This window comes from Cimex lectularius, unplaced genomic scaffold, assembly GCF_000648675.2.
Source record: "Cimex lectularius strain Harlan isolate CLEC.00 unplaced genomic scaffold, Clec_2.1 scaffold45, whole genome shotgun sequence".
Classification (NCBI taxonomy): Eukaryota; Metazoa; Arthropoda; class Insecta; order Hemiptera; family Cimicidae; genus Cimex; species Cimex lectularius.
Genome location: NW_019392634.1, coordinates 1,648,259 through 1,674,267, shown reverse-complemented (window position 1 = coordinate 1,674,267; position 26,009 = coordinate 1,648,259). Strand labels below are relative to the sequence as shown.

Here is a 26,009-nt window from a genome sequence, read left to right as displayed (position 1 = left end):
GTCGCGAAAATAATTTTAAAAGTCCAGGTTTTGACGAGAATTTAAGCCAATTATAAATGTCAAATTATACAAACTTTTAAGGTATGTTTATGTACCGACAAAGTTTATATTTTTCTATTTAATGAATTCTAATTATTTCATTGTCTATTTCTGTTCTACCGTGATGAAGATCGTTCGCGTAATTGAGTAAATAATAATGTTGATTTTCTCTCAAGGTAAAATGCACTTTACATGCAAGGTTGCACCGCAGTTTATCATTTATTTTATTACTCGTAGATAAAGCAGTCCAGAGTGCTTTCACATCTCTTCTCGCCTTAACGCCCTTCTATAGCCTTTCCAATGGCACTTTATTCTAATGAGGAGCCGTTATAACGCTGTAAACCGCAGAAGTGTTGCTTTATATACTCCCAGTAAAAGTAAAAATATCACTAGAATCTCATGTAAAAAATTCAATACTATATTACATATATACATATATACAGAATATGTGTTTGTCGGATTTTCTTCTTGGTAACTTTATGTCCTGTTTTACGCATGCTCAAGAAGATATTCAGGCATGATTTTTGGTTGTTAAATAGGCGAAACAGGGTTTTCCAATTTGTCTAAGCTTCCAAGTGAAGGATCACGACCATTGGTTTGGTTTTTAATTTTATTTATTAAGATTTTACCATTATTATTGTTTTATGTATAAACATTTACGCACGTAACAATGCCAAGAAGTCAGTAATCTGTCAGACCATGGAGATAGGGATGGGAGAGAAGAGATGACCATTTATTGAACTCCCAGTGTTTAGGGTTTTTGGTTGGGGTTTAGGGGTGTTACGAGGTTGCGAGGCCCCTGTTTTTTAGGTGAAGCATGGTTAAGGTGCGGTTGAAGAGAGGGGCTTGATCTAGTGAATTGGTGTGGAAGGAAAGCTTGGGGTGGAAGTTGTGGTGTTTGGGTCATGTTCGGTACGAGTGGGATGTCTTTGTGGATGGTTAGGTTAGTGACATCGAAGTGAGCGTTAAGACGTGAAGGATTTTTGATTAAAAAAATTGCATCATTTGGATGTTGGATGGCTTGGCTGAACTCTACAGCTTGACTCAATAAGTTCAATCGTTCTAATCAGTGTATTGTAAATTGTTAGGTTGTTGTGTCATTGTGGCTTTGGGTCCCAATAGGTGTGTGAAACGTCCGTATTTTTGGTTCAATTGTCTCTTTTGTTTTATGTGTGTTCCATGTAAGTCTGCTGTCCAAATAGAACCGAAGGTAGCGGATTTGGTTAGATTGGGGGCGGGGATTACCTTTCTGTATATGATCACAGATAGGCAGGTACTTCTTCTAAGTTTGAACGTCACTAGACGACTCTTTTGCTTGATTTAGCTTGATGCGCCAACAGTCGGTAATGAGGTGTTGGGGGCTTGGGTTGCATTTGTACCAAGATAAGGGCAGAATGTGAAGAAGGGCTGTCATCTCGAGATGTGGGTGTTTGGATGTATAGGTAAGTAAGCGGTGTAGACTGTGTAGAGGATTGGCCCTAGGATTCTCCCTAGAAGAACGCCGGCCATAAGAAAAAAATAAAAAATAAAGAAAGCATTTTTGCGAAGTCATATAAGAACAGTTCATGGGTTCAATCGTTTCAGAACAGTATGGTATCTTCTGTTTTTTTCTATCAGACCTCCAAGTGAAGATGGGGAAAAACGACAAAAGATCGACCAAACCAGCGAAGTGGTGAACCTCTCGTTTGGTTGTCCCCAAGGTGGAATATGTCACCACGACTTGGATTCGGATTACTCAAGATAACGCAAAATTTAGGCTTTTGGCTCTTGTAACAGACCGAATCAGAAAAATGGGCAGACAAAGATGACCAGAAACCAACTTCATTACCCCCACATAAGAAGTCTCAACAAAAATAAATTCGCTAGTAATAGAGAAAATTTCTCTCCATTGACGTTATTCGCTTACAGAAAAAACTATTAATAAAAAAGAGTAGGCATTTTCTCAAACTATTTTTCCGAGTCTGCCTTTGTCATCCGTCACTGTCCATAGCGGTACCCTGTGTGGAGAAAGATTTCGTCGCATCCGAGGTACATTGACAAAGAAAAAACCTCGGAATTGTTGCCGATCCATTTTTGTACGGATTCTCAGTTTTGTCATCTCACGCAGTAAAAAAGGGATCTTCTAGACCGGAATGTAAGACCGTTAACTCCACCGGTGACGTCCTTATTAAATTGTCAGTTTCGGGCACAATGGTGAAATATGTGCAGGAAATAAATATTTCCTAGTGTAAAACGACAAAAGATATCACCCAAATGTGGATAATTTTTTCTGATGGCTTAAAAGCCAAAAACAAATCTTGGATAATTTATTAGAGTGGAATAAATTAATTGTCATTAACTCACCATAATAAAATATAATTTTATAAAGGAATTTAATTAAGAGGAAAATTATAAAAACCCTAGTCTCAGAATTCTGGTATAATTGGTATGTCAGAGTTTCTAATGACCCTGCAGAAAGATGTCTTCGTTAAACTGACACAGAGAAAACATCTCACTTGCCTCCTTCATATTGGTTGATGTGTGAGCTTTAGATATCAAATTATCACTTGAGTAATCTGAAAAGAGGCGGAGGAACTTGTTCTGCAAATTTTGCATCGATTTGGACCACGACAAGCGTACAGAAGCACGGCTGAGAGACAAGCTTGCGTCTTTTGACAGAAAGCCTTATTAGCTCTGTATGTGAATAGTAAAAGTAATAAAATGAGAAAAGTCAATATCTTGTCAAGCATTAAGCCAAGTACTTGATAACGGCAGGCACAAAACTTACTCTCAAACATTATTGCCCATTAGTCAATACCTCGTCTCAGTTTTTTGTTTGATTGATTTCTATCTTCCTTTTCTTCGGGGGCAGGAGTATTTGGACCCGGAACCAAATACTCAGGACCCATGGGAAAACACACCAGTATCTTCCAAGCTGAGATTCACGCAATTGAAAGATTTATCCAATTCAATCTAAGTAAAGGATACAAAAACAAGAATATAGCTATCATGTCAGATAGTCAAGCAGCCATCAAAGCTCTAAGCTCAAGTATCATTAGTTCAAGGATGGTGCTGAACTGCAAAAACAAATTAAACACACTAGGTATGCAGAATAAAGTCAGCCTCTGCTGGGTCCCAGGACACATGGGAGTAGAAGGCAATGAGAAAGCGGACACCCTTGCAAGGAAAGGGGCTGCCACACCGCTGATAGGACCCGAACCCTTCTGTGGCATAGGAATCCACACTATTAACGAATATCTCAGACAGAAGGACAAAAAGAAAATGAAGGAACAATGGAATTCACTCATTGGACATAGACAATCCAAGAATCTGTTGGACCAATTTTGGCAAGAAAGAAATCACAGAATGTGTCAAAGGAAGCAGGAACAGACTGCGAATCCTAACAGGATTCCTAACAAGACACTGTAGATTAAAAGGACACCTAAAGAATATTGGAAAAATCCAAGATGGCACATGTAGATTCTGCAAGGAGGCAGAAGAGACACCAACACATTTACTAACAAACTGCGGAGCTACATTAGCCCATAGTTTCTTGATGAAATAGACTCACCGATGTGCTTTAGGCAGAGAACGGGGGACACAATAGCTCTCAAAGGGCGCAGTATACCATACCCTGAAAAATTACATCTACATCTACATCTTCCTTTTCTTGTAGAATCCTTGTCTTTTTTAGCTTTACATCGTTATGATATATTTTTTCAATTAATTTTCCTTTCTATGTAAAATGTTGGTTGTGATAGAAAGAATAATTAATTGAAAGAAGAAACTTGGTCAATTGACCACTAAAACGTAAATGGATTGTCATATATATTAAGGTAACAATAGATTTAACAATAGCTAAGATAATCCAAATAAATTTCAGGGCCATCAGGTGCCACAGGTGTACCAATTGCAATTGAAATTAAAATCAAGCTTCGCATGGTTCATACTTGATCGAGAAACAAGTTTTTAAGTCACGTCATCAAATCTTTCTATGAGGAATAAATTGACTCATTCTACATTCACATAGTACTATTAGCTTACCTTCCAATTTGCCATTTTTCCAAGTGCCTGATGGTTTTTGTAAATGGAAAACACTTATAATCAACCAATTTTTTATTTCTGTCCAATGGGAGGATTAGATTGAAACGTTGCATTTTGAGAGGAAATTGAGAACGTATTGACAACTTGAATTTGATTTCACACGATAATCCAAACGTATTTGTTTTCCTTAATTAACTTCCAGCTATCCATCAAATCTTATACACCGAGATGATTTTTTTTCAATCGATTCTTGTCTGGATTCAAAATATCCGACGCCTATACCTCGATGTAATTACTTACAAACTTGTGGTTTCAATGAAGAAATTAGTGTGATTAACGAAAAATTCTTTCTTAAAAAAAAAGAAGGTTGTTCAACATTATCTAATACAGAATCCATGTCGTTTTTCTAGGGCTTAATGAGCTTCAATTATGAAAAAAGAATCTTTTCTGGAATCTTCTAATGTGTATGATTATTTGGAACGTATTTTGGAGGACGTAGATAAAAACCATTTGCAATATACACCTATGGAAAAGTCCACATCCTTTGAGGGTCCTGGGCATTTCGCCCTGAGGTACCTGTGTACCTCTAAATCAGCAAGGACCACCAACCGGCGTCCCCTCGGCTTTTTAAGATTTAATTATGCCTGCTGTTCATTAATTTTCGAATTATTATATTTTGTTTTTAATGTTAGGAGTAACGACCACTCACGAACACTCTGCATCAATGTATAATCTTGAAGAAAAAAAGCAAATTCTGTTGTTTCTGCCAAGCTTTCGACCTATTTTAAGGTCATCATCAGGGCCTGTATTATTTCACATTATGAAAAATATGTTTGTACAATTTATTTAACAATTTTCAATATAAATATAAAATTTACAGAGCACTCCTAAATAGCATAATAAATAGCACACCTAGTGATCCAGCATAATCCGAAAAAATGCTTGGGTTACAGTTCATCTTAAATAGCGTAAAATGCTACCAATTCTATCTCAATTCGGCCGGAAATTTTGAATTTTTACGTGTTTTTTCCGAAAAATCTCGGCCTTAAGCAGTAAATTGGAATTTTTCAAGATCTAGAACATCTTCTTCTAATTTGTAACCATATTTTTGAATTCTGCATCAAATTTCGTATAAGAAGGAGCTATTTTTAATCTTATCAAACGCCGATGTATGTTTATTAATTCAACTCAATATGAAGAATTTTAAAAAAGGAGAAATTTTTGCTACATTTCCTAAAAGAACTGTTTTTCAACAAACATATATGTAGGGGTGCAAAATATCACTATAACAAGCTTTCTTATGGTGTTCTCGAAGTTCCAAAAACGTCAACCGTTCATGAGTAAAATCAACCTGGAATGTTAAAAAAAAGTGGTATGCAAATGTGTAAATTTAACGCTTACAGCAAAGGAGTGAACTGTGCGATTTTGAAAATTTTAAATGGCATTGTTGATGATTCAGTATTTAAAAAAGGAAAACAGTTATTTTTGAATATTTTACTCTATTTAGGATGTTCTATATCCCAATTTATTTATTCGGGTTTATATTGGGTGTATATCTGCAGATCGGCATATTTAAGTTTGTTTTAAAGGCGATCTCAAATTACCTTGAATACCGATACAGTTCTAACATTGCCAAGGAACCTACATTGCAATCATATCCTGGAGATTTTTATCTTGATATCAAAAACCTTTTTTAAAATTATTATGACCTTCATTAATTAAACTTAAGGTCATAGTATCTATTTAAATGCCATAATTATTATTTTCCATTTTAGTATGTAGAACAATTTTTATTCTTCTCCTGAGTATTTGAGACTCATTGTCAATTATTTCAAGAATCAAAAAGTTATATTTATGTCTTCTTGTTATTAAATGTTTTGATAGCCCGGTACTAGTTCTCGATTTATTGTCACAATCAGAAACATGCCAATATATTCTACCTGTTTTTATTCTCTGTTTGGTTCTTCACTACATGAGAAACTATGTACAACATAAATATAAATTCGATATGTGTGGTGTTTAGTGATGGTTAGTTAATGATTATTTTGAGATCGTGAGGTGCGGTTTGGTGTGACGTAGGTTTTAGAAAACTTTTTTCTTTATCGTGCCAACGTTTCGATCTTTATTGAGATCATCTTCAGGGCTCAAAGTGTTTTCTGTGTTGATGTTTCATTCTTGTGTGTGCCCGGGCACTTGTTTTATGACAGTGAGAGTTTGGTACGTGGTCTCCCCCTGTGATGTTCGCTGTAACGTGTGACACACGTTTTTCTACCGATGTAAACAAAATCGTAATGTTCGAACCAGCATCCGTCGATATATTGTGAAATCTCAGCGTTTTTAACATTTTCCACCTCATCGCCGAGGGTAAAATGACGCGCTCGTCAATTTTCCATTAGACGAAACCGTCTGACGAGTATGAGCCGAATAATCGGGACGTATTAAACCTGGAGGTTTGCTAAACAATAATTAACACGAGTCTAATGTGGTGAGCTGTGGAAACTTCCTCCGTCGCGATAACCTGGCCCAACTGCTTCAAAACGTGGCCGGAGTAGAAAGTTCGAAACTCGAAAGTGAAACTGTTATGGCCCCCTCACAGTCCACCGAGCCCACACACCCTACGAAACGCTTCTAAACATGCACAGCTGAGTCTTTCGACGTTTCCTAGCCCGACAGGAAACGCGGGACCCATGTTGTCCAGGAAGGGCGGAGGGAGTCGACGGACTCGCACGATCCACCGCACTCCGCCTAAAACCATCCCGCATCTTCAGCATCGGACGAGATATTGAATAATAATTTTATAAACATTGTTGTATTTTTTTTCCCTTTCCAAGGTGGTATTATTCATAAACGCCCCTTTTGAGAAACGCCACAGGCGCTTCGAGATCGGCAATTTACCTCTGAGCTTTTACCACATCCTTCACTTTTAAAAACACGGCCGGTTCAAAGTTGCACAACGTACCGGTTTCTTAGTTAAGACGCTTTTAAGTTAGGTAATTTAAAACGATGGGGAAATTTTTTATTTAGCTTTCAAAAAGTGTCCCGTTTCTCGAGAAAAACGGCGAAACCTTCTGGCAAGAAACTGTATGTAAAACAACAAAGCGTAAATAACCGCATTAAAGTAGCGCTCCGCTGGAGTTACTGCTATTTCTCCGCGTCCACCGTGACTGTGACAACCGACACACATGGGCTAAGCATCCTTCGAGGTAATCCACTGTGACAAAGCCTTACATACGGGCTAAAACACCCGTGTATTCCCTATCCTGTCTTGATATATAAACTTACTGCGAATTAGAGTTATTGTTGGGTTGTTCTCACAACTACTTTTTCTGTTATTTTCAGCACTGAGACGGCAGAATGCAAAGACGGAACTGACAGACCTAAATAATCAGACTAGGAATCGGCCGTTCTTTAGGCCAACACAGGATATTAATCGTGCTTTTGGCAAAGGAAGTTCTAATGATAGAATTGTGCGTCATCGGTCTGGAAAGTTTGGAAAAGTTGAAAAGGAAGATGTTCAACATCAATGATGAAATTCTTCAGGAAACCGTGGAAGGAAAGCCCCGTCAAACAAAGAACTTGCGATACTTAACGTAGAACGAAAATTTCCAGACACTTAAAAATAATAGGAAAGTTAAAAAGTCACATGTCCCGTTACAATGGTGACTACTCGTACTCAGTGTTCGCATTAAAAAAACAGTTCTTGCCTTCCACCATATATCAATAACAAAGAGGTATCGTCTTTCGTTCAAGAGAAATACTTAAAACTGTAGGGCTGACGTGGAATCTCAACATAAGACTTAAGAGATAACAACTTAACAGAAGACTGGGAGAACTACCTGAAGACCTCTAGGACCAAAATCTGACTTGACCATCAAAACTAAACTAACTTTGTACAAGACCGATTAGGTTTCGTGTTGTTGACCAATTAATTCATCATTCAATAAGGCATTGGTTGAGATAAAAAAGACAAAGTCATGAGCGGGATTCGAACCCACGACCTTCGGCTAAATACGCCGCTGCTCCACCACTTGAGCTATCGTGACTTCGATCCACTGAGACACCAACTTCCCATCTCAACCCCACCTTTTTGAATTTTCCTCCCTTTTAATCATTTTTGAAATGTGTAATATATTTTATGTCAACCAATACCTTACTTAAAGATTAATTAATTGAAAAGAATTTATTTGACCCATCGGACCACGAAACCTAATCGATTTAATAAACAAAATGAAGTATACTTCACTAACGCTCTCCGTGGCCATTTCATATGTCGCCGGGAATCAAATTGATTACACGACATTTGAAAAATGGCAAAAAGAAGGGAAAATTCAAAAGATGAGGTTGAGATGGGAAGTTGGTGTCCCAGTGCATCGGTCACGATAGCTTAAGTGGTACAGCAGCGGCGTATTGAGCCGAAGGCCATGGGTTCGAATACCGCTCGTGACACTGACTTTTTTTTGTCAAAATAAGAAAAGAATTCATACAAATTTTACTATGACAACTTTGGACATACGCAATTGAACTTTGGGGTTATGCCATGCCATCCAACATCCAATCCAATACAAAAAATCAAAAGTCCTCAGACAGATCGTCCTTATTTCCCTAACCTCACAATCCTCAACGACCCGAACATTCCTCTTATCAATGAACTGCTCTCTTCCCGATTCTAAAATTTTCGCTAACCACTCGATTCATCCTAATCCTATTTTCACCATTGCTCAAGCCCTTTCCACACATAAGCCGAGAACCCGCCACATTGCATTAATAAACGATGGCCTCTTGACCTCCTTGGCCCATAATCCTTCACAGTGACTAATAGCTTTGGATGGATTCTTATGGCATATTTCCTCCTGGTGAGACGTTGGTATAAGTGTGAAGTGTGCAGTGCTCTGACAGTGAAAAAAAAGTTTTGCAATTGCAATTAATTAAGGTTTTTAGTTGAGATAAAAAAGTCAATGGCACGAGCGAGATTCGAACCCACGATCTTCGGCTAGATACGCCGCTGCTCTACCACTTGAGCTATCGTGACCTCGATCCACTCGGAGTCACTTATGTCGCCGAGAATCCAATCCGATTACACGACATTTGAAAAATGGCAAAAAGGAGGGAAAATTCAAAAAGGTGGCGTTGAGGTGGGATGTTAGTGTCCGATCGAGGTCAAGTGGTAGAGCAGCGGCGTATCTAGCCGAAGATCGTGGGTTCGAATCCCGCTCGTGCCATTGACTTTTTTATCTCAAATAAAAACCTTAATTAATTGTAATATATTAATTGGTCAAGCGGACCACGAAATTAGTGAATTTCGAGTACAAATAAATTAATAGTAATTTTAAAAAAGTGCTGAAGAGATTAAATAACATCCAATATTGGTCAACGTTTTCTAATATTAAATCCATCACAGTTGGTGGTCCGATTGACCAATTAACATTTTTCCATTAATTAATATTTACGAAAGGTATTGGTTGAGATAAAAAAGTCGGCGTCACGAGCGGGATTCGAACCCACGACGAGTAGCTGCATATTTAGCCGAAGGTCGTGGGTTCGAATATCGCTCGTACTGACTTTTATATCTCAACCAATACCTTTAATAAATATTAGTTTTCTATTATAATTTGTACCGTAATATTTTTTTTTAGTATACTTTATACTTAGATTTCTCAATAATTTCCTTAATATTGTTTGAGTAAGTTGTTTTATGATAGTGTTATTTATAAACTAGAGGGATTCAGAACCTGCTACACTGACATTACTTGGCCGTAGCTTTTTTTCCAGTTGTTTTTGTTTTCTCTTATTATCATGTCGACCATAGAATGAAAAGTTAGTGGGAAAGACAAAACCAAGCTTTTTACAGAGTAAAGTTTTTATTTCCTATTCGGAAGTTGCGATAAAGAAAAAGTCCGTGCGAAATTAGAGGGAAACAGGAGCTAACTCGTTTTGTCACTACTCACGCGACGTGTCCACTCCTTTAGAAAGCGTATTAACTAGCCCCTGACATTTTCCGGGGAGATGAATTGAATAATAGGTGAAATATGTCACAGGGGAATGGCTCCGGTCAACTGCTCACCGGGTTTTCAATCGCCCTAATTTTTCAAATTTTTCCAACGGCCACAAAATCGAAATTGTCAGAATTCACTAGGAAACGGGTTCCTAATCCGAGGAAACTCTCGTACTTAGCAAGCGCTTTCACAACCCGAGGGGAAATTGAAAATTGTATGATTAAGTGCCTAGTTGACAGCATTTGGAGAAAAATTGATTTTCAATGGTCCGCCTATCCTCGCGGTAGGTCCGTAGCCTGCGCTGGCTAAATACTATCTTCTGTCCTAGTCTGTATTTTTATATAATAAACCTTGTTATAAAACTCCAGGGAAGACGCCGTCAAAGCCTATCACATCTGGAGAGACTTTATACAGAAACTGCATTATTTAAATAGCAAGATTTCATATTAAATATAGCCTGTGGAGTGAGGTAAGTATAAACAGAAACGCCCGATTAAATGTTGAATTATTCACATCAATGTTTAATGTAAAACGATTTGAATTTACAACATTTCCCATTTAGCTTCATGGATATGGACAGGTAGTTTGATCGTTACAAATTATTTTCCTCTACCCATATTCGCTGATTTAGCTAGATTTTAGTATTAATAAAGTCTGAGGATTGGAGAGAAAATATCCTAATCTGCATAGTCTCGCTAGTTTCAGATTGAGAGGAACACGGTTGAAAATTATTCGCTATTGTAAGTAGTTTTCTAATGTTTTAGTTTTAATTTAAAAGTCCGTTTTATTTCTAAATTATTCATTGAAATGTTTTATAACCGTGAAGTCTTTCTTTCTTTTTTCTCTTCTTCTATCCGCTTAAACCCGTACGGATTCTTTCCTAGCAATTTCATAAAATCAATTAATTTAGATGAGAAAAACTCAACTTTGACGTGGATGAAAGTGACTTTTGGAAGAACAGTAGCCTCAAGTTGAAGGAAGGCTCTAGTAATATTCGACACCGACGGATAGAACAGGAATAGCGTTAAAAGGACCGAACTATATCCTAGCAAAGACCCGACCATTTTCCAAGCTGAAGTCCAAGAATCCATAAATGAAGCTTTGGATCCTAGTTAAGATTATGTTTAGTTATTCGATTAGTAGCTGGAATCTTTCTAGCCATGTACTACACTGATAAGATTGAATTAGCCTTCAGTACAAAAATTTCCTTCAGTCAGAATAACTCAAGCAATGGACAACAACTCAAGTTATAAGGCTGGATGTTAGGAAAATTATAGACTTCTAAACCTGTCACTCTTAACTACCACCTAAAGAGCATGGGCAAATCAGAGGCAGAAAAATACCGACTCCGTTAGGAACCAGAGACATCGGCACATTTCCTTTGTGAATGTGAAGCATTAGCCCGGTTACAACCACCAAGCCAAGTAACTTCTCACACAGTGAAAAGGCACCGAGGAAGGTACTTAGGCGTGTAGGTGTAAAAAGTGCTTTTTCCAATGTATGGTTATAATTTATAGGGGTGGCTCAATGGATCTTATAAGTTTCAGTGAAGGGAAGGATTTTTTTAAATTCGACACGCCCAACATAATAATGTATTGGATATGAAACTTAACAGGGACTGTTACAGTCCTTGGCAACGTTAGGACTTAGTCGGCCATCAAGAAACTTTGAGATCGCTTGTAAAAAAAGTAAATTAGGCATATTTAAAGTTGTTTAGCCTTGTCGATCATGTTAAAAAAGGCCGAAAGCTTGGCAGTAACAACTGAATTTGCTTTTTTCATCAAGACCATGATCCAGAGTTCATGAGTGAAAAAAAAGTCGATACTTCATATACTGAAAACATATATGTAGATTGTAGTGTGATGCAAAGAAATAAATAAAAAGCAAGGTCCACCTTTGTCGGTATGAACAAGTTCTTTACACGACGAGACCTTAGCATTGAACTGAGAACGCGTGTGATGAGATGGTACATATTCTCCGTTCCACTACATGAACGTGAGAGCCCCAGGATGGAAAAAAACAATAAAAGCAGTTAAAATGTACTTAAACAGCCGCATGCTCGAAATTTCATGAGTTCCAAAGTTAACAAATAAAGAAGCACGTGGAAAAAGTATCTTCGGTGAGGTCAGAACAGAACGACAATTCTTTCGGTTTTTCTGAGCTTTCGACGATTATATCGTCATCATCAAGGCCTGTTTATAATTGGAATACATAGCAGTTAGAAATATATTATCTAGAATAAAAATATATAAATATACTAATACCTATAAAGATNGGTTCAGAAAAACATTTTTTTTTATCGTGCCAACGTTTCGATCTTTATTGAGATCATCTTCAGGGCTCAAAGTGTTTGTCTTCTGTGTAATTGTGCCATTCTTGCGGGTCGTGTTGAGGGCACTTATTATCGTTAATTATCGATTAACGGTCACTAATCATCACACATAAATTATAAAATTTATATATAAAAATATATAATATAATGTAGAAACAAAATTAAAAACAATTATATTATTTTACTCTAACTCGATGAGTGTTAACATATGTCTTGAGGAAAACTGCATTTATAATAAATTATTTAAATTTGGTGAAGCTCAGCATCTACACATTAAAAAGATAAAATATAGAATTAATTAAAAACAATAAAATACCAAAAAGTATAGTTACCTGTATATACATTTTATAAAAAGCTCAATTAATCAACAACAATGATATCCAAATGTAGCTCACAAAAGTAAGAAAAGTACTTATATTTATGTTAACCGAGGTAACCTATATGACAACGTACTTTTAAATTACGTATTATGTTGTATTTTATTGTTTTTAATTAATTCTATATTTCATGATTATTCAGAAATCGTGAGATGCCGTCTGGTGAGATGTAGGTTTCAGAAAAACATTTTCTTTATCTTCCAACGTTTCGATCTTTATTGAGATCATCTTCAGGGCCTGGGATTTACAAACGTTGTTTAAATTTAACAAATACATGTAGGATGTGGAAAAAAATGAATTTATACAATGCAATTTTTTTTTTAATTTAAACATTAATTTAATTTAAACAATGTTTGTAAATCCCAGGCCCTGAAGATGATCTCAAAGATCGAACGTCGGTACGATAATGAAAATGTTTTTCTGAAACCTACATCACACTAGACCGCATCTCACGATTTCTGAATAATCATCGACTAACGTCACACCACATTTCTATATTTTATCTTTTTACTATGTAGATGCTGAGCTTCAAAATTTAAATAATTTCTTATAAATGCAGTTTTTCGCAAGAAATGTTATCCCTCAGAATAAGATAATATAATTGTTTTTATTTTGTTTCTAAATTGTACAACGTTCTATGTGCTATGTTTTCCTATAATAAACAGGCCTTAATGATTGTCGAAAGCTCGGCAAAAACCGAAAGAATTGTCGTTCTGTTGTGACCTCACCGAAGATCCTTTTTCCACGTAGTTTAACAACAGCTCGATCCATCTCATCTTTAAATAAAGAAGTGCTGAACAAAAGGAATAAAAGTACCAATGAAAACTCTGAAGGGGAGAAAACTGAAGTATCTGGGACACATCATGCCTGGCGAACTTTATGAACTATTAAGCAATGGAAGGAAAAGTAGGAAAAAGATAGGAAGGAGTCAAAATTCGTGGCTTAAAGATCTAAGTCGCTGTTTCAGGTGTTCATAAGTGGAAATGTTTCGAGCGGCCGTTTCAAAAGATCAAATTGTAATCGCCAACTTTCGAAAGGAGATGGCAACATAAAAAGAATTCCCAATTGAATGGTGGTCTCTTTGCCTATATTTTAAAATAATTCCTTATTACAGGTAAAACGAGTTATCGGAGGAAATCTCCTTCACCAAACACCATAACCGCAATCAGGCCAACAATCGATTATGAAATCAGTAAACAAGATAGTCACTATTTTTCTGTAATAATTACTGATTGTTATCGAAATGTTGCGAATTTGATAAATTTAAAACTCACAATTAAGTGGTTCTAAAATTTTCAATTATCAGTGATATGAAAGTATATATTTTTACGTTTGTTTTATCAAAACGAGAACAAACAAAAGATCGCCAATGAACGCTCGATCTTCCACTGTTCAGCACATTTCCATAACGATTTTTTGCCCGTTTCAGAGGTACCTCCGCCCCGAAAGCAACGACAATTTGGTGTTAAAGTTCATTCAAATTAAAAACTTAGAGACAGGGTGGCTAGAGTCGAGGGCACGGTGTGGCTGACCCCACGTAAATCGGCCAGGCGTTACACGTGAAAGCTTCCATTATTGGAACTCCGGACAAAAAGTTACAAGAAAGTCTCGTGTTTTTATTACGAGAAAGTGATTAGAAGTGAATGTGAGATTATATCTAGTTTCTGCCCGAACAGAAATATTTCCACATTGGTATGTCCGGTCTTGTTTTGATATAATTTCAGACCAAAATATCATGAATAAAATTACAGCCAAAGAGAATTGAGTTCTTTCACATAAAGGAATTAATCCATTTAAATTCATTATACAGGATTTTGTAATGAAAAAGTTGCGTTGCATTTACTATATCATTATATGTTTAAAAACCTTTAGTTGTCTTGTGTGTGTGTGTGTGTGTGTGTGTGTGTGTGTGTGTGTGTGCAGATCTATAAATGAAAATAAATTAATCTATTTATGTAAGTTATTGGTTGAAATGAAAAAGTAGTGCCACGAGCGGGATTCGAACCCACGACCTTCCGCTAGATACGCCTCTGCTCGAACCACTTGAGCTATCTCGACTTCAATCCGCTCGGACACCAACTCCTCGAAAATCGAATCGTGATTACACGACATTTGAAAAATAGCAAAAAGGAGGGAAAATTCAAAAGGTGCGGTTGCGATGGTTCACGATCAGATCGGTAACGATAGCTTAAGAGGTAGAGCAGCGGCGTATTAGCCGAAGGCCATGGGTTCGAATACCACTCGTGACACTGACTTTTTTGTATCAAAATAACAAAAGACTTCATACAAACTTTACTATGACCACTGCCAGAAAAATGGCAAAAAGGAGGGAAAATTCGTAGGTTAGGTTGAGATGAGGAGTTGGTGTCCGAGTGGATTGAAGTCGCGGTAGGTAGTGGTTAGAACAGTGGCGTATTGAGGCGTCCTGGGTTCGAATCCCGCACTTGACAATAACTTTTTTCATTTCAACCAATACCTTACACAAAAATATTAATTATTTGAAAGAAGTTATTTCGTCAATCAGACCACGAAATATAATGGAACGAAAATGAAATTTATCTTTTACCATTCCGAGTCTATAGAATTAGGTGAGTCATTATTGATGAAATTAGTTAAATTTTAATCGTTTTATGTGAAAAATTAAAAGTATTAAATTTGAATAATTATTATATAAGAACCAATAAATTCAAGCCAACTCTGCCACCCCTCTCTTTAGTCTGACCAGGGGGTAAAAAAGTAAAAAACTAAGATAGTTAATAATGAAAAACCTAATACATATTTTTCAAGATCAAGCCAAACACTTAATTTCAGTTCGCCTTTTCTATAATTTCTTTGATTCTCAACCTAAGCGACATAATTTTACATATTTTTATCATACATAATCGTCCAAAATGTAATTTCGAGCTTATTGAACTGGGGTCAACAAGCAATAAAGTTCTTAACGACAATTTTCAGTGTTAGGAGTACCGACTTTTTCCCTTACGAACACTCTGGATCATGGTCTTGAAGAAAAAAGCACATTCAGTTTTTACTGCCAAGCAAGCGTTCAAGGCTGCAATACTGTTACAGTCCTTGGCAATATTAGGTCTTCAAGGAAATTTGAGATCGCACGTCAAAAATATAAATATGTCTATATGTAGACAATTTGTAAGTTCTATATAGCCTATTAATTGTTAAATCAATTGAACAAATATGTTTTCACAATGTGAAATTAACATAGGCCATGATGACCTTCAAATGGGTCGAAAGCTTGACAGTAACATCTCAATTGAAACTCAGCCACTGGCTCAAAGTTCCAGATTTAAGGCTGGAGTTGAGGAAAATTATAGGCCTCTACACCTGCTACTGACCTCTTAACTACCACCTAAATAACATGGGCAAAGCAAAGGGAGATAAATGCCGACTCTGTCCGGAGGAACCAGAGACATCCCACATATCCTTTTTGAATGTGAAGCATTAGTCCGGATACAGCCACCGAGCCAAGTCAATTCTCACACAGTGAAAAGGCACCGAGGAATGTACTTAGGCTTATAGGTGTAAAAAGTTCTTTTTACAATCTACGATTATAATTTGAAGGGGTGCCTCAATAGATCTTTTAAGTTTCAGTGAAGGGAAGGAGTTTTTTAAAATTTTAAAAACCTCCCCCCCAATACAAAAATGTATTTGGGTGACTGTTACAGTCGTTGGCAATGTTAGGACAATCACTCATCAAGAAGCTTTGAGATCGCTTGTAAAAAATTTAAATATGTCAATCTGTAGGCATATTTAAGATTGTTTTGCCCTGATCATGACCTTAAAATAGGCCGAAAAATTGGTAGAACATCTGATTTTTCTTTTTTCTTTAAGATCGTACCTCTTGATCCAGAGTGTTCGTGTATTACAATGGGATTTAATTGGACGGACGTGATTGATGAACCGTCTTCATTTTGACCATCAATGTGGCCAGTGATTTCTCCTTCTTCAGTCACAGAGATCACATGTGCTTTTTAAGATAATTAAAAATTGTACTAATGGTACAAATTTGTCAATCATCAAGTCGTACATATCACATTCATCAGGGTCAATTATTGAGATACGGTTTACAAAGATTATAAACTATTAAATTGGATAATTATTACCAAATTATTAAAAAAAAGTTATTTTTGAGAGATGCTTACTCTTTGGAGACGTAAGAAAAATAAATATACAATTTGCAACTAAAAGTTAAAGTTTCCGTTTCGTATAAGAGGGTGGTTTGTTATCTATTTATCGGTACGAAGAGGAGTCATTTCGAGGGAGTCATCGAAGATTTATTTACTGAAGAAAAAAAGGGTCGAACGTCCATTCACATTCGAAACAGTCCTTGAAGCATTCCATGTTCCTTTCAGATCTTTCCCAATGGCGTTATCTTGTCAACCGTTATCTGTCAGCATCGCATCGAGGGAGGTCTCAGCTATTTGATTTTTCCGATATACCTTAGATTAAAATTGACGGTTGCATGTCGTTCCGAAATCGGAAGGGATTGACGTCCACAATATACTTAAGAAATGGCTGGATCTCTTTGCTGTTAAAGAAGGTGAAGAATCCAGGTAGTGGTATAAATAAAGCAGTGTTGAATTCTGCTAAGCTTTCGGCTGATATTTAGCTTTACTCAGAGCACTAACAAAAAAAAATTACAATTTTTTTATCAGAAACATCCATTCTAGTCAGTATGTGATAACTAATGTTGAAATGTTTACTGATAAACCTAAGAGTAGGTAAAAAAAATTTTTTGCGACCACACGCCTATTACAATTGGAGGTTATACATGGTCAAGCAAATTGACTCTCATTCTGCTGAACAAATTGGAACTAAGAAATATTTTATTTAAAAAAAGACAAGACCCTTGGCTATATGTTTACTCTTTGGACACAGAGTTTGTAAGTATATTTATATAAGAGTGAAGTATGCGTTTAAATAACTGATGAAAATATTTGTATGTTAGTGTTAGTGAGGGTTAAATATAAGCCGAAAAGTTGTCCATAATTCAAAACTGTGCTTCATTTTGACTACTACCCTGATCCCTAACTTAGTCCCAACTTGAAGTTGGTCGATACATTACAACACTATATTTGTTGTGAAATAAACAAAACGTCGACCGATAAATTTGAGGCAAAATTCGAATAATTTTCAAGTTTCCGAGAAATTTGTTTTTAAAATGCAATTGGATTTTCGGGTGGGCAGAATTTGTGAGGGGACGTACCGTTTTCTCCAGCGGGCAGATGTCTCCTGATGTGTTCGACGCCTTCGTGCAAGCTGTCCTCCCGGGTGACGTCCAACGGGATGAGGATGATGGCCCCGATGAGACCGGAGGCCGGGGCCGTTTCGATCTGCTTCATCTTCGCTTTTATGACTTTGGCCGGATCGGACTCCAGATCGCCGTCCCGGAGGCCGCCGAACACCCGGAAACCGAGGGCGGCCAACCTGAGCGCGAGTTGCATCCCGAGGTGGTTCTCGACCGAGGTGACGAGGACCGACCTACCGGTGCCGACTTCCGGTTCGGCCAGGTCCGTCCACGGGCCTTTCTTCACCTTGCAGAGCAGGTAGAGGAGCAGAGAGCCGGCGATGCAGCATAACGCCGTCAGCTGAACTCCCAACACTAAAGCCGTTTGTTCGTCCATAACATGAAATCCGTCGACCACTGACACGAGTGAACGCCACTCCTCGCGGTACAAGACTGAAGTCCGGACCGGTGCCCGGCCTCTTCGCTCCGTTCTCCCCCTCTAGACGTTCCACCGCTAACGACCAGCCGATTCTTCAGATATTCCTTTAATAACAGCTTCGCCCCGACCGTAACATCGTCGTATCATCAGATCTTCGTTTCCAATTCAAATTCGATCGAACTGGTTCGACACTTCCACCCATCTTTAAAAATCCGTCCCTAATATTACCGACAATACCAATTTATATTATTCAATAAATCTTTTTATTTATATAGTACGTTTATGATTTTTTGTTATTTAAGAATCTAGAGGTTGCTATGTGGCCAAATATCTTGGGAAGTTCTCAACTCACCCTCCTCTTGCGCCAAACCTGGGTTTTGAGAGTTATACACTATTTCACACGAAAAGCGCATTGAATATATTTTGAAATATCGATTATTAGATTTCATATACACAACATTAATTAAATTTTAAAAAAGTTAAAAGTTTATGAACGAAATAGTTCAACTCTTATTAAATTAATCTAACAAAATATTTTTAAAAGATTAAAACTTTATCTATACATTGATTGAGAATAAACACGGAAAACCTTTTAACATTAAACATAAAATGTAAAACGTAGAAAAATAACACTCCATTAGACATTTATGAATCTTTACGTTTTATTGGTTCAACAGAAAACAATGATATGAAAAATAATTCACCATCCAATCAAAATGTGTACTTTATTTATTTTGTTAAAATCAACTATTAATTTTTGTATCTAGTTATTGTGAAAATTTGATCCATTAAATCTAAAGTTATATTAAATTAAATTAAGTTATATTATTATNGACCAAATTACTTCTTTCAATTAATTAATCTTTTTATGTAAGGTTTTTGGTTGAAATGAAAAAGTTGGTGTAACGAGCGGGATTCGAACCCAGGAAAAGTCGTGGGTACGAATCCCGCTCGTGATTTCACCTTACATAAAAAGATTAATTTATTGATTAAAGTTATATTTTTTAAATCTAAATTTTATCAACTATATGATATTTTTCAGGTTCTAAATTTTAAACACTTTTTTAAAAATGTTCTTGTTTGTTCGTCTTTAAAAATAACCTTTTTCGCTGAATCAAACAATCAGTGTAAAACAAGAAAAAAAATAGTGGCTAATGTTTTTATATCCAAAGTAAACACTAATTTTTACTTTTATTTTTCATTGAATTTTTAGGTTTCCTTACAATCACAAAATTGATTTTAACAAATTTAATTCTCAATATAAGTTCCAAAAATTTATTAGTGTAAAAATTTTTAATTTGAACTTTCTTTGTGGTATATTTGGCAATTATTGCATTCTTTAATTTCTATTTTATCTTTATTTGAATTTATTGCATTTTATTTTGTTTTTGTTTTCTCTCTTCATTATTTTCATTTTTTCTTTAATTTATTTGGTATTATACCTTCTAAGTTCTTTTGAATTAATTTTTAGCAATTTTGTTCACTGACAGCTCCTGCCACCTATCACAAGCACTGCTTTTAGGAGACAGGCGAAAATGACTTACGTTTTAGTTTTAATATTTTATCCTAATTTTTTTCTCTTTTTATGTTTTATCTCATTGTATTACTGTACTCTTTGCAAATAAAATTATTATTATTTCTCATTTTCTCCTTTTGCTTTAAGATCGTTATTCCTTACAAATTTTATTTATTTACCTGGTAAAGGTATGGTAAAGGTAAATCCCGAAAAACATTAAAATACTTACCAAAAAACTGAAATTTCGTTTTGTTTGAATAACGTAATAAGATAAAGAAGCATAGAAGAAAAATGGACTGTTTGGTAGATGAATAATAATTAAATTTTGATGGACAATAACGAATGACTCGCCCCGTATAAAGATTGCAATATCCAGTTGGTTAAATCTTAAAAAAACCTTATATTTAGAACATTGATGGATAGACATTCTTTTCTAGAAATATTCAATGTTTACAAAGTCCGTTCGTTCATCCATGAGTCGGGGGAACTCCCGATCTGTTTGTAGCCGGACTATTTTCGGTCTTAAGCTTTTTTTTTTGGTGCACTTTCGACAAAAAAAAAAAAAAACTAAACTTTTCCGCAAATAATTTATATGTTTTAGCGGTGCTTTGAAAAGGAAGTGGCGAAAATCTGTGTTTTAGTATGTAGACGAAAAGCCGTTTCGTGTTTATTTAGATAGTGGTAAAAGGTTCAACCGTGTAAGAAACTGGCAATTGAGAAATAGAAAAGAATTCGGCCTTGGTTCAAAAAAGACAAAGACCTTCTCATAATTATTATAGAGAATTAGCCTCTGAATTCATTACTGTGTGGAAAATCCACTTTTATTTTCACAATGACGGCTAAGTTTGGGAAGTCGGTAATTTTGCCGAGCATGAATATTGCATAAGTTTTTACTTTTTGAACTTACGTACGAAAGTGTAAGTCCAGATACAAAAACAACAGTCAAGTTATTTCATTCTGTCAGTTATTGCTTGTGGATTCAAGTTAATCTAATCGGATGATTATGCGTTCGTTTATTTAATGACGACGAAATGGGAAATTAGGGACATTATTGGAAAGGGAAGTTGGAAACCGCGGAAGCCACGCGCTTAACCCATACATCCGAGAGTTGATTAGGCCGTTCGGACGATGAAAACGGCCGAGTTTCATCGGAATAACACTCGCTCTAATAGTTCAAACAAATACGTTTAATTCACACATGTCAACTATCAAAGGAATTGGGTCGTTCACAAGAGCTCAGAAAAGCGAAACGGACATGTAGAAAAGAAGTTCCGCACGAGATGGCCGGCGAGCTTTGCCAGAACGAAAACAAAATTATACGGAGTTGATGATGGAAAATTTTGAATTTTTCTGTGCACAGGCCAATGATAACGTTCAGTTTATGCGAGTTGTGAAATTTCCTAGACACCTCAACAAAAACGCTTTTAAAAAGAAGGGCTTCTGAAAAACTATAAACATTTAAATTATAACTTAAGAAACCCCTACAATGTGAAACTCAACACAAATTAACTCTGATTTTGAATTCGTTTTTGTACAATGGTCGTAAATGGATAAGTGAAATTTCGCTGATCTGTTGTCCTCCGGAAAAATGTCAACTGAGAAAGACTAACTTTAATAAAATAATACTCTGAAAAATGAATAATTATTAATAAAGCTGGTTGCTTGGTCGGGTAAGCAGACGGGTCTTTACCCAACCAACACCCCACTTTATAAACCTGTCTCTACATTATTAACTATGAAAAATCCATGGGCGATGCCGGGCTTCGAACCCAGGTTGGCTAGCGTGGCAAACACCTTGCAGACCCCAAGGTAATTACTCACTCACAATAAACATAATAATGAAAGATTTGTTTCCATTTGGCGATTTATAAGGCATAGAAATGTTCAAACCGTTTTAAATTTTGAATATTTTTCCCCTTGATGTCATATAAATAAATATTCATTATAAAATAACGAATATTATTATTGATAATAGAAAGGATTAAGAGCTCAGACATGAAGTGGTTATAAAGTTTAACTTTTGATTATTTCATTTCGATCCGGTACATATTATAATTATATATAATAGATAATTATATAATTATATTAAAATAAATAANTTTGTTTGTCTTTAAAAATAACCTTTTTCGCTGAATCAAACAATCAGTGTCAAACAAGACAAAAAATAGTGGCTAATATTTTTATATCCAAAGTAAACAGTAATTTTTATTTTTCATTAAATGTTGTTTTTAGGTTTCCTTACAATCATAAAATAGATTTAACAAACTTAATTCTCAATATAAGTTCCAAAAATCTATTAGTGTAAAAATTTGAAATTTGAACTTTCTTTGTTGTATATTTGGCACTTATTATATTCTTCAATTTTTATTTTATCTTTATTTGAATTTATTGCATTTTATTTTACTTATGTTTTCTCTCTTCATTATTTTCATTTTTCTTTTATTTATTTGGTATTATACACCTTCTAAGTTCTTTTGAAATACGTTTTAGCAGTTTTGTTCACTGCCAACTCCTGCCACCTGTTACAAGCACTGCTTCTAGGAGGCAGGCGAAAATGTGAAGATTAGCGAAATGACATTTTAGTTATTGTTTTAATATTTTATCCTAAATTTTTTTTTCTCTTTTTATATTTTATCTCACTGTATTACTATACTATTTGCAAATAAAATTATTATTGTTATTTATTATCTCATCGTTATTTCTTAGAAATTTTATTTATTTACCTGGTAGAGGTAAATCCCGAAAAACATTAAAATACTTACCAAAAAACCGAAATTTCGTTTTGCTTGAATAATGTAATAATTACAAAGAAACATAGAAGAAAAAATGGACTGTTTTGCAGATGAATAATAATTAAATTTTTATTCATTTAAATTAAAACTAAATTTTGATGGACAATAACGAATGACTCGCCGCGTAAGGTAAGGTTTTTGGTTGAAATGAAAAAGTTGGTGTCACGAGCGGGATTCGTACCCATGACTTAAGCCAGGAACACACTTACCCGATGCTACCCGACGCCTTGCCACGTTTTGGTGGGGTGTGCACATCTATCCGACGCAAGCACATTTCTCGTACAGCCCACAGCGTTTATCACAATAATCACTATCACAATCGCAATCGACTTTTCCTGGTTCGAATCCCGCTCGTGATTTCACCTTACATAAAAAGATTAATTTATTGATTAAAGTTATATTTACTAAATCTAAAGTTTTTCAACTATATGATATTTTTCAGGATCTAAAACTTAAACATTTGTTTTTGAAATTTTCTTGTTTGTTTGTCTTTAAAAATAACCTTTTTCGCTGAATCAAACAATCAGTGTCAAACAAGACAAAAAATAGTGGCTAATATTTTTATATCCAAAGTAAACAGTAACTTTTATTTTTATTTTTCATTAAATGCTGTTTTTAGATTTCCTTACAATCATAAAATAGATTTTAACAAATTTAATTCTCAATATAAGTTCCAAAAATTTATTTGTGTAAAAATTTTAAATTTGAACTTTCTTTGTGGTATATTTGGCAATTATTGTATTCGTTAATTTTTATTTTAACTTTATTTGAATTTATTGCATTTTATTTTACTTATGTTTTCTCTCTTCATTATTTTCATTTTTCTTTCATTTATTTGGTTTTATACACCTTCTAGGTTCTTTCGAATTAATTTTTAGCAATTTTAAAATTAATACAAATCATTCTATAATTAATATTTTGACTTACTAGTCATCGTAATAAAAATAGACTGAAACGTACTATTAGGCCTCTACTCTGTAATAATTTAATAGGCCTTGATCTAATATTAGAAAGTGTCAGGTAGCTGTAAATCAGTTATTGATTTTCGAAGTCATGATCCTGTACTGAAGGAAACGAAGTAACTAATTTTATAGAAATTTTTTTATCGAAAGTAACTAACAAATTGAATAACATTGGACGTTTTCTAAGGGAGAGAGCTGATGTGAGTAAAAATGAGCAATCATTTGTGGATAAAAGGGGCATCGGACGTCGAAGATCGTCGGACCCGTAAACGTCACAGAAAGTTTAAACATTATGCAAAATCTTATTAAAGTATATTGCTCATATCCATTTTCAACACCTTGTATAATGTTTTTACGAAAAGTCGAATAGTTCTAAGTGGCACCTAGGTCGATGTAGGTAATCGAGGCCCATCCCGGTGCTGAAAATCACGGTCAGCATCGTTCGCATGGCTCTTACACAACGTTACAATTATGCCCTCCTTTCAATTGGTATTTTCAGAGGAATGTGCAAAAAAACGATGGACTTGAAAGGCTTGGCCCAAAGCGAGTTATCGCACGAGAACAGGTCTTCTCAAGGTGGCTCGCTTCTAAATAAGCTCCAACTATGGAAAAAATTTTTTAAACTGTGATCACGTTCCTACCTTTCACTCTAATATTTCACCTCCAAATTTCATAAGAGATCAATTTGTTCCAATATTACAGTATCATTTTTTGTACTTTTTGTGTTAAAAAAACTCTAAATTTTCCATCCTTCCCCTAGTACATAGCCTTTTCACTAGGTCAATTCTCCTCCATTTTTAAAAAATCATTATCCCTTTATTTAAATCAGGTTCAAAAACTGATGATAATTGCAGACCTATTTCTTTGACTCAACTTTCGCTAAAATTTTGTAAAAATTGATGACAAATAGATTATTTGAGTTTCTTAATGTCCATAATATAATTTTTCCTAACCAATATTATTTCAAGCCTGGTAAGTCAACTGAACAGACACTGTTTGATATTGTTAACTATATTTCAAAATAATTGGATATAGGTTATCATGTTTTTGGGGTCTTTCTTGATTTATAAAAGGTTTTTGACTCCGTCGATCATCGATTGTTATTTCAAAAAAACTAAAATTAATAGGCATTTCAACTAATAACTTACATAAAAGATTAAGAAAGAAGTTATTTGGCCAATCGGACCTTGAAATATAATAGATTTAATAGGAATTGTTGAGGTTCGACTTAAACTTACTAAGTCTTATTTAGTGGGTAGAGCTCAGACGAAAGTTGGAACAGTATATAGCAATAGCCTATCGTCTCTGGCATACCTCAAGGTAGGGTTTTGGGCCCTCTGTTTTCCTTTTATATAATAATGAACTTTTAAAATTGAAAATATCCGGTAAAGTTTTTAGTTATGCTGATGGTATGTGCTTGATTTTTATGGAAGGATAATTGATGATTTGCTTATATCTTCCATTGCCTCTCGTCCCTGGCGTCCCTCAAGGTCGGGTTTTGGGCCCTCTGTTTAAAATTAATAATTACAAAAATAAACTTAGAATGAAAAACAAATTAAAAACTAATAACAATGAGGTATTGAAAACGGAAGTTTTTAATTTTGCAGCAGTAGTCATTGTGTTCTCCTGAGACTTTATCTACGAATCCAATGCGAGGCTCTTTTAAGTACGTATTGGATGAGTCGGTTCAAATTATTAATTATTTCCAGTCGCTGCCACTGAAGTCGAGACTTTACACAATGTACGAGATGATATGAGAAGCGTTCATAATTCCGTGCTTCTCCATACGAAGTCTGGTGGCTGTCTATCGACCACAGGAATTACGTTCTAAAGTCAAATTGGAACAACATTTTCAATGATGAGAAACGGCAATGCATACTGTTATATTTATTAAAAAATTCATGAAAATGAATGTCCTTTTTTGCAAGGGTAGAGTATCACAACTTTTGATGCTAATGGCAAAGTTCGCACCTTCAACAGAAAAAATTCAGGTTTGAGGGAATCTGTTGAGAAAGAAGAAGGTGGAGTGTTTTCCTATGTTAAATAATTTTTTAACATATTTACAAAAGTACCTTTAAAAAAGAGAGATAAAAATCATTATTTACAACTGTATAGTCGGAGAAACTATTTCTTAATTGTAAATATGCATGTGTTGACCATATTAATAGTATGCTTATTACTAACTGATAAAATTCTATAAATACCTGAGTGAAAGAAGTAATTATTTCAAATAATTATTCTTTTCATCTTAGGTTTTGGTTCAGATGAAAAATTAGTGCACGAGCGGGATTCGA

At 35.2% G+C, this 26,009-nt stretch overlaps 1 protein-coding gene across 1 annotated transcript in view; it reads right to left on the bottom strand.

Annotated features, from left to right (window-relative positions):
• The window catches only part of LOC106662830 (corticosteroid 11-beta-dehydrogenase isozyme 2), a 110,668-nt gene extending 92,167 nt beyond the window's left edge, over window positions 1-18,501 (bottom strand). The window contains exon 1 of the mRNA XM_014387217.2: window positions 17,986-18,501. Coding sequence (XP_014242703.1) covers window positions 17,986-18,403 — 418 coding nt within the window. The 5' untranslated portion in view covers window positions 18,404-18,501. The remainder of the gene's footprint in view (window positions 1-17,985) is intronic.
• Between the last annotated feature and the right edge of the window lie 7,508 nt (window positions 18,502-26,009).